Here is a 10255-nt window from a genome sequence, read left to right on the forward strand (position 1 = left end):
TCCCTTTAATGTAGCGAAGCCTTGGAGGGAAGAGCAGGGAGGATGTATTTGGCTGTTAGGAAAATGTAGACTACAGGTACAAAATGACATCCTATATTAACAAGATCTAAGGTACGACTCACATAATTGTCCTAATTTTTAAGATTGATGGGGAGCATGAAGCCTTTCTTCATAAATGCCTAAAGTATATGAGACTGCATATGGTTTTAGAAGGTGATTTTTATAAAAGAAGGTGGGGATTCTAACTCCCTCTACCTTGTCTATATATACGTCTCAGTGCATGTTTTGCTGTTTCCTGGGAAGTTTCTTGACAGAGAACCTAAGCTGAGCAAGAAAACCTTGATTCGAGTGAGCTAACTGTCACCATGAAAATATCAGGTGTCTTTCTGCTCCTCTCTCTAGCTCTTTTCTGCTTTTTTCCAGGTGAGTTTTTCCTTAAAATTAAGATCCTATATTTATATCAAAATGGAGATGAAAAGAGGCATTCTCTACCATATTTCAAAATTTCAAAGATTTTGATGTAAAAGAACAATTAAGAGAAATTATCATGCGGATGGTGATAATAATCAAGATGATAGGGATTATTATAGTAGCAATGGAAAAAAGAAATGCCATCTATTGAGCATATGCTCTATTCTAGACATGTACTAAGGGCAGTGTGTATTCTCTCTAATACTCATGACAAGGAATTTTCATCTGTTTTCTATATATAAAAGAATGTGGCACAGAGAATTTAAGAAAATTGTCAATGGACTTGCAATAAGTAAATAGAACTTTTAGTTTGAATCCAGATCTTTCAAATTTCACATTTGCTGCAAATAGCTAGCCTGGAGGATGGATAATTGCACTGAATAGTTTGTAATATAAATCTTGGCTTTCAGAGACAAAGGGAAACTTTCCTGTAAGCCATTATAATAAAAAGATTCAATGACTAAAATTGGAACAAGGGGGAAAATGGAAACTCAGTGAATAAAGCCTCAAACAGAAGTTATGAAACATTGTAATATGAACACATTGTTGGTGAATCACACAGTTCTTAGAACAGGGAATACTTTCTCCTGCTTCCACGAGCCACTGCCATATTCTTTATTAATTAAAGTGGTTTAAAATCCCACTGTACTTCAAAGTGATGCACGTCCTCTGCAGATAAGATTTCTGGTTGTCAGTTAGGGTCATCAGAATGAACAGAGCCATTTGTATCTATTTGCTCCTAATCATGGACAAAAGGGTCTCATGCTTTTCATTACTAACTTGTATCAACTGAAGAAATATCTCGATTCTCTGATGTTTTTATTCTTCAATAAAATGTCACTAACTAGACTAATTCCTGGAACCTTCCACATAAAAGGTACCATTTGGTGTAAACATAATAAATAAATTTTACTGCTAACAAAGATCTTAAAATGGCTGAACATGAACCAACAATTTTCAATAAGATTTAGCTGAGTCTCCCAGAGTTTATTCACCTTAATTCATCCATTTTACATAAATAAGGACATTGGGCTATTGTAGAGTAAATTGGACTACTGAACCAAATCATTTTATTAAGTAGTTCAGCCAATTGCTAAGATGCAGAAAATAATAGACCAATGTTTAAAATTTAGTTGGAAGATAATTTTCAAAGTCAATTACTATTATCTTATTGTTTCTTCTTGGGTTTTTTTACAAAGATAAATTTATATTTAACATGATGTGATTAACAATTACACCACATTTAAGAAAGCATGTATACTTCATAGGCATAATAGATATTGTCTAACAGTACAATAGTTTCTAAGAGTTTTAATATTAAAAGAAATAAATTCATTTAAGTCATGGCACTTTCATTTTATAAAATGGAATTTGTGACCTTTCTGAGCCCCACTCTTCTCATATGCAAAGTGGACTAGAAAGGACCTTTTCTGTGTGAGGAAATAGGGTATTAAATGAAGAAAATGCATGTAAAGTACTTAACATAGTAAGTGGGTCATAGTAAGTGTTCAGTGAGGGTCTTTTTTTTTATGTATTTGGTTCAGCGTCCCACTATGCAACTCGGACTTGTAGTGATCCTCCAGTTTACAGCCTCCCCACCGCTGGGATTACAGGCACATGCCACCAAGCCTGGACTCTGTGGTCAGCTCAGAGTGCCCAGGGGTGGGGCCAGCATGGCTTGTAGTGCTGGCAATCAAACCTCGGTGCCTGCACCTGCCTAAGCAGGCATTTCATCCTCCGAGCTATCTCACCAGCCCCAATGAATGTCTTTTACTATTAGCAAATTGAAGTTTAATAAAATAGTACTAATTAGATTTAGGCATTATGGGTAGTACTTTTTTCTGCTTTGCTATTTGTATATGAGAAATTGAGAAAGTTCTTCTTTTCTGATCACATATTTGCAGTCAAGAATTGACTGAAAATAGCAATATTTAATTTTCTCTGGCCAAAAAAAAAAAAATCACAGAGATTTTACAAAATTAGACTTTTAGGCCCTCTTTGCTTTTGCACTATAGTTTTCAAGGGATTGTCCTAAGAATTTGAAATCTTAACAACCTCTCATTCTGCTACTTGTGTATCAATCAGTAAGGTTGGTAAACATTGCTGTAAATAACTAGTAACTTTCTTACCCACGGAAAACCCTGTCCTCCTCTTACCCTCATTAATAGAAATTGGACAGGGTATTTCCAGACCTCCCTCAATGTTGTCTAACACAGAAGGTGGATTGCATTAACCCACACTCCTCCTCACTGAAGTGATTCTAGGCCTACACATGAGAAGTACTGCTACTCTGGGACACCCCCAGAACAGATCACAGATCAAAACCACACAGCTCATACCAGAACTGGACCTAGGATTTTTATTATTCCAGTAATTCAAGCCACTTAGAAAATGTATTACCATCTTTACAAATACTAGTAAGAAGAGAGAAGCAGGAGGGGATATTACTACATAAGAATTCTCTTTCTCTTTAAGGAATTTAGAGATGTAGGAAAAAATGAGGCATAGAAGAGTGAGTGGGCGGGTTCTCCCCAGTCTGTATTTGGGCCAAGTGTTGAGGCTGAGTATCTGCAGAGAAGGCAAAGAGCAGCCCTGAGCTCTGTGAACAAACAGCATGTCCCCAGCTCCCCATAACAAAGGCTTTTAGAAGAAGCTACCCAGACTGAACTTGGGAACGCCAGTGTTAGCGAACACTTTCCAATTTAGCTTCCTCCAAGTATGACCAAAGACAACCAGGTGGCTCCATGGTAAACTAATCACGTGTGCAATGCATAAAGCTTTAGATCCATAAATAATTTTCTTCCACCCCATTCTAACCTCCAGTATATACTGTCCCTTCCTATTGTCTGTGCTTCTCCACAATGGCCCAAATTTCTGCTGCTCCTTAAGAAATAGCAAGTGAAAAAAAAAAAAAAAGTGAAGACACATTATGCCAACTTAGGATGGTCAAGAACCAAGAACAAACCCTGAGGATTTTCTAAGTTTTCAGGGCTCACTCATTGCACTTTTATGAATTACAATGTTTGGATTTTATGCTTTTTTTCAGGTGTCTTCACTCAAGGCAAACAGGTCAGTGCCAAATTTTATCTACTTTTCCAACCTGGGTGGTGCTCAGCTGATATTCACGGACCAAAAAATAGGTGTATTTATAATGTAAAGGAGAAAAACTAATGAGCAAAAAAGACAAATGCAAAAATCACCTGGAATATTTTTTTGTCTCTCTTTTTTTTTTTTTTTTTTGGAATAGGGGATTGAACTCAGGCCCTTGCACTTGGCAGAGAAGCCCTTATTCTACTGAGCCATCTCCCTGACCCCTGGAATATATTTTTAAATGTTAATCTTTTATGATTATACCATCAAAGCCTAAAAGTCCTTATTTAAGTCCTAATTTAAATGAATGTAGAATGTTGGTGAGATTAAAATGCATGCTAGCTTCACTGTGTGTTCCTGGGGAGGCAAGATATTTAGCTTCTCTGAACTGTAACTTCTGATGCTATGGACCAGAATACTAAGACTCAATTTCTAAAGTTATGATTACATCTAAATCAGTGAAAGCTTTTGCTAAAGTATAGAAGTTAAAGTGAGTTAAAAATTTGCCTTCTTTGCAAGGGTGGAGATAATTTCTTTTTTTTTTTTTTGGAAACCGGGGATTGAACTCAGACCCTTGTGCTTGCCAAGCAAGCACTTATTCTACTGAGCCATCTCCCCAGCCCCTTTCTTTTTGAAAAATAACTAAAAGTAAAAACTTTTCAATGTTGTGTAGTACAGAGAAACAAGCAGGTACACTCAATTATTAGTACAGTTTGAGGTTAAAATTCAGATGGGCACAGTCTGTTCATTGTGGACTTTTTTCTCCCAATTTAATTCCACAACTTTTTGCTACCTTTTATGATCTCTCAAAACCTGACACAAATGTGTGTTATCTGCTCGGCCAATCCCAGTCCAATGTCTACATCTGGTGCTTCTACTTGGTCTTAGCAAGTTTTGTTTAGCCTTAGTGTATTCAGGAATTCTTGGCTTCAAAATATCCAGACACTATTATCAACTGATGGCATGACAAGGAAATCGAAAAGTATTTTCCAGCCTTCATCCACCCACTCCACTGTATAAGAATATCTTTTTCAAATTTTAGCATCAGATGCATCTTATACTTGATGACATCTTAAACTGTCTCTGTATGTCTACCAGATGCACAGCTGTGTGTTTGTGTTGCTTCACAAGGCTGTCATTCTTTTTTTTTTATTGAGAAACAAATAGCAATGAGACAGTTTCAAGACCAATTAGCAGGACAGTTTCAATAATTAATGCATTGCATATTGCTGTCTTCATAGTGGTTATTCGTAGTACAAGATGCGACATAATATCCTGTCTGAACACTATTAGTACAAATCTTTCTTCTCATTGAACTAAGAGGAAGTAACTGTATATCTATCCTAACTATTTTATGTATACAGATACAAAATGGTCCTTCCTTTATATACCCTTTTTTTGGTTTAGTTTTGTCAGAGATGTGTATTCCATTGCCATTTAAATATTGTAGTTAAAGCTGTAATTCTTTAGACTGACATATTTAAATAAGTACAGTAGCGCAGTACACAGTAAATATAAAAGTAAACACAAGGAAGAGTCATAAGATTGAGACAACATGTTTCACTTTAAGTAATAAAATACAGTGATGAGATTCTTACAGATGCAAAGGACAGGACATTTATGCAAGTTTTATCATTAACATGCAAGTCAACTCCTATTCTTGTGCCTTTATTTATCAGGTTTTATCACCGTATTTTCTAAAGTTTATACACCAGATCCTAGCTCCTAATTCTTCTCCATTACATGGGGTCAAATCTTAGTCTGCTTGCTTCAGGGACACCTGAAATACTTTCTAAATGTCAGACACTCGAGCAGTATACAGTATTGAACAATTATTGCCCAGGTAAGGGTTTGGATCTTCATTCTGTATAATTATCCAGGTAACACACACAACAAAATCTGAACCCTTTCTCCAGGTACCAGTAAGCAAGCATATTGGCAAGCACTGATTTTGTAATCTGACAATATGGCTGAGTGCTGATAAAATTACTTACACACAGGTGATTTGGTCCATGTCTCTTCGTTCTCAGTGCCTTTGCTGCCCTATCTGTAAGATGAAGGGCTGGATTCAATGACCTCTAAAGCTTCTTCCTGTATGATATTTGAATCCTTATGTACCTTATGATTTATTTCAGAATTAAATCAGAAATAAGAACTAGTTTACAGAGCATAGCAAGGCTGCTGTGTCTTCCTCCACAGAAATATAAAGAAGCTTCCGCCCTTTTAGACAATCTCAAGGCTGCCCTTGCTCCTCTTCACGGTTGGAGGAAGCCCTCTGCAGAAAGGTCGAAGCTCCCAGCAGCGCACCTCAGTTGTGTGCAGCCCACACAGAGAGGCGCCAGGTTCCCGACACTCCCGTCCCTCTTCTCAGGCCAAGCTTTCTCCCAGTGATAAAACATCTGCGGGGAGATTACAGTCAGCAGCCCAAATTAGAGACCTAGAGCATTTCACATTACTTCAAAAAGATTATTCAACCTAAACACAAAGCCTGTTCCCAGATTTCATGCTCCAATATTTTCTCTGTAAATGTATGTGGCTGGTATGTTCCCAACTCTGGCATATGCCGGGTGATGATGTTAAATAGCTTTAGTAAAAATGACAATAAAGTAAAATTATGATTTGTTATCAAAAGCTTTCATAAAATAGTCATACTACATAAATATATTTTAAATACATAAAAAGAATATTTTTCATTGAAAACTACTTGAATTTGGTGTCACTCAGTGCATTGCCATTAATGTTTTCTCTTTTCCTACTATGCACCATACTTTGAGACTATATTTGTAGAGTTACTTAAATAAATAGTCAGGAATGGAGCTCCTCAAAAGCAAAGATCTGCAACTATTTTCTGTTGCAGTCCTTTTGAGGATGACTAAGTTTATTCTTGCTTGTATTTGAGACAAAATGAGTGAATTTTAACACAGTTTTTAAAAAATCATCAAATAATGCTCTGTAATTAGAATGAGTTTGGATTTCTCAGGTTTTTCTAATTAGCTTGATTTTACATAAAATACTGTACTGGTGTACATGTAAATGCAGATTGGAGCTGTTAGCCAAAATCTACAGCTTCGCTAGAGATGGAGACGCTGAAGCCATAGACATGAGCCAGGCTGGCTGAGCCTGAAGCACAGTAGCTTCAGTGAGCAGCAAAAGGGGGTGGGAACGTTGCTCGGGGCTGCGTGTTCGCCTAGCGTGTGGGAGGCCCTGAGCCCAATTCCCAGCACCAAGGAAACACACACACACACACACACACACACAAATCAGTGAAAGTTACTTCTAGTGAACATGAAAGAACTTCAAACTGTAATTTTCTAAACAAATGTAAGTTCATAATTATGATTATTATCCTCACTTCTTAAGATTATGATGAAAACAGTTTAAAATAAGATGAACTCTTGTCTACATGAAAGAAGGATTTGAAACCAGGAGGAAAAGGAGCCAGAGTCAGAAGAACTTACCGCACTGAGAGAGAGTAAGCTTGGAGTCTGCAAACTTACTTGAAGACGCCCAAAGAGTAACAGACAGGAAGCCATGGCAGCTCTTTGGTCTGAAGGCCGGATCGGGAATCTGAAGAGCAGTGAAAGCCTGAAAAATAGAAACATCAGCATTAAGAATTAGTTTACAGAAAAGATAAAGGATTGTATTTGGGGCATAAGTGTGTCATGAATGTATTCTCTCTCCATTTTCTTCCCCCTCTTTTTGAGGCAGGATCTCACATATTCAGGCTAGTCTTGAACTCACTACGCAGCCCTGGCTGGTCTCAAACTCAAGGTCACCCTTCTGCCATGGACGCCCGAGTGCTGGGATGACAAGTGTACGTCAGCACACCCAGCTACAGGCTACTTGTTGAGAGCTGTTTTGAGGGAGCAGAAAGGCTATAAAGGTGGGGTGGGCAGGGGACTATGTGCGTGACTGCATCCTTTTATTGGCTTTATTTGTACACCTAAATGATGAAGCGTGAAATAATTCTGACTCCTTAATAGAGTTGATGATCGCATAAGTACGAATTTTTAACCAAATTATTATTAGTAATAGTAGGATTCGTATTAGCCAAAATGACTAGCGCGGACACTGTCCCTTCATCCCACAGTTTTAGAAGATACAGTTCTCCGAATCACCACAAGGGGGCAGGCAGACACTAACCACTGGCAGCCGTGCGCCTAGGAGGAGCCCCAAAGTTGCTGTGAGGAAGATAAATGCCAGCCTGAACTGCACAGCGAGACCCTATCTTTCAAAGACCAATAATTAATAATCAATAATGATAATAAATGTATATTTCATTTTAAACTCAACGGCAAAGTATATAACATTTTAAAATAGGGTAAGACATGTAATGGGCTCCAAAAACTCTATAGATGTGATGCAGCTTACTTTGCTGGTCTTTATAGTAATGGTCTTCTAGGTCATTGATACTTTACAAAGCATTCTTGTAGGACTAAATATTATGACAGTTCTGGTAGATAAGTATGGCATTACTGTAGAATGTGTAGACATTTAAGCTCACAGTAATGAAGTGTTTGCACACTCTTATGCATCTAATAAAGTGAAAAGCAATATTCAAATCCAGGTCACTCCAAATTGATCCACAAAACAGCCCCACAACATAGCATCAGCTCTGGGGCTTTTTAATTAGACTGGGAGTGTGTGAGCTCTCCTGCGTCTCCTAAATACTTCATGAATGAAACATTAAAGGAGAAAAGATAATCCTACCATAACCTCAGTCTAGACCTACTTTGACTTCCACTGAGAAGCCAGTTGTTTGGTTTTATTTAAATGAGTTCAAAGCAAAAATATAAGATAGAAGAGGAAATTCAGCGGAACAAATGCCTGGCAATTAAGAGACCTTAACTCACATATCCTCAGGTTGTGAGAGCTGTGGTCTTCCTCACCCCACATGCCCATGACCCCCTCTGCATTAGGAAAGGACAATTTCCAGGCAATTGCAGGGTCCTCATGGTGAGGGGCGGCTCTTTTGCTCTTGGCCAGCCTGCTAAAATATCTCACTTAGCCAACCCAGAGGACTCAGCAGATGCAGAAGAGGAAACACCAGTCAAAATTTGATTTTTTTTGTCACCCAACTTCAAAAATTAAGAACATAGGAGCTTTATGTAAACCAACTCATTGAAAGTAGTGACCACTAAATCTTGGATCATCTAAATTAAAAGAGCTTTTAGATATCATATAATTCCCTGGTGCATATATCATTTTCTATGAGCTTCAGTGAAAAGATGCCTCCAAAAAGAAGGTTGCTTTCTACACTCCTAGCTCAGAACTGGTTGAGATACTCCACGCTGACTCCACAAGGCTTACACACGCCATGTCTGATCCCTAGAAAAACCCTGGAAATGTGGGAACGGGGCCTGGCGAGTATTTGCTTGTTTTCTGGTTAAGAAAACATTGACATGTTCTGTGCTTCACACCAGATAGTACAGATAATTAACAGCAGAATGAGTTCTATGTTTCTCAGCTGCCTTAAGGCTTGAACTCCTGAGGGTTGCTGCAACTTAAAAGTATGAGATGTGTTTGTTCTAACATAGTTTGTTCATATGTCAGCTGATTAAGGGGGTCTACTTATTTGTTTATTATATTTTGCTGCCCCTAACTGCTTTCACCAGGGCATAGAAACAGGAAAGGACTGTGGCTTTGGGAGAGAGGTGGGTTCTGGAGAATCTCAAAGTGAACGTTCTCCCCAAGTTCCACTTCTATATTTGCTTTCTAAAGGAAAAAAGAGGCTGGCTCATGGCAGCACAGGGGCCAATGGCCAGGGAGAGGTGCCTTAAGAAGCCGTCTCTTTCATGTAAGAGACTTTCCTGTTTATTTTCCCTATTATTGAGATGATCTGGATCAACTGGCACCAGTCCCTCTGTACTAGTCAAACTCTCCTCTGCTGCTGTAATGCAGATAACACTGTATGTCTGTTGATCCGGTGCCATTACAGATTCTTTGCATAACCAGCACCCAGCAGCAGGCCTTCTATGGTTTTGTTTCACATCAGGTTATTTTAGAATAAATGAAGTATCAGTGATTGAGCACTTTGCAGTTCTTTTTGACTCAGGTACAATGTTGTGCGTGTTAGTGACATAAATATAAAATACACAAGCTTTTAAGAAAACATTGCCCTGTGAGTTGTAGTGAACTGAAAATTTCTCACCTCTATTTCCACTTGAAGACCTAAAGGAAAGATTATTTTTCTCTAGAAGTAGTATGAGAATGAAATTATCTTTCAGAGTGGTGGGAAATACAAGTACTGTAGGTAGGAAACTCCACACTATCCAACCTTAAATTGTAAGATGCCAACTCTAAGTATTACCAGAAGTGTGCAGATTGTACTTAAACTTGATACATGTCGTATTTTTTTAGTATATGTGGTGCTGAACTGAGCACTATGTGGTATTTTTTACACCTAATTTTCTGACTTTTACTGAGCATTTTCTTCACCATGCAAACAAACCTTCTGACAACTTTGTCAGTGTATAGTCATGTGCTGACAGTTCAATGAGTGATTTTTTGGTCCGTGTTTATAGCATTTCTTCAATATAGTATTTTGAGCATATGATTTTGGTTGTGTATACATACTCAATGTGATATAATAGAATAAATACAGACATCTCAGTCTGTGCCTTAGGGTTATTGTCAGACTTAACTGAAGAAATATACATGAAGGCGTGAACTACATGGAGAAGTTGATACTCAC

At 38.0% G+C, this 10255-nt stretch overlaps 1 protein-coding gene and 1 long non-coding RNA gene across 2 annotated transcripts in view; one reads left to right on the forward strand and one right to left on the reverse strand.

Annotated features, from left to right (window-relative positions):
* The first annotated feature begins 344 nt into the window (after positions 1–344).
* Positions 345–10255, forward strand: part of LOC101568399 (serine protease inhibitor Kazal-type 6) — a 12050-nt gene continuing 2139 nt past the window's right edge. The window contains exons 1-2 of the mRNA XM_023715266.1: positions 345–423; positions 3518–3540. Coding sequence (XP_023571034.1) covers positions 366–423; positions 3518–3540 — 81 coding nt within the window. The 5' untranslated portion in view covers positions 345–365. The remainder of the gene's footprint in view (positions 424–3517; positions 3541–10255) is intronic.
* Positions 5105–7147, reverse strand: LOC111816776. The gene is made up of 2 exons (XR_002821112.1): positions 7020–7147; positions 5105–5960 (listed from the first exon to the last, which is right to left on the reverse strand). It is a non-coding gene; the product is annotated as an uncharacterized LOC111816776 (long non-coding RNA).

Source organism: Octodon degus, unplaced genomic scaffold, assembly GCF_000260255.1.
Source record: "Octodon degus isolate 3935 unplaced genomic scaffold, OctDeg1.0 scaffold00040, whole genome shotgun sequence".
NCBI classification, from domain to species: Eukaryota; Metazoa; Chordata; class Mammalia; order Rodentia; family Octodontidae; genus Octodon; species Octodon degus.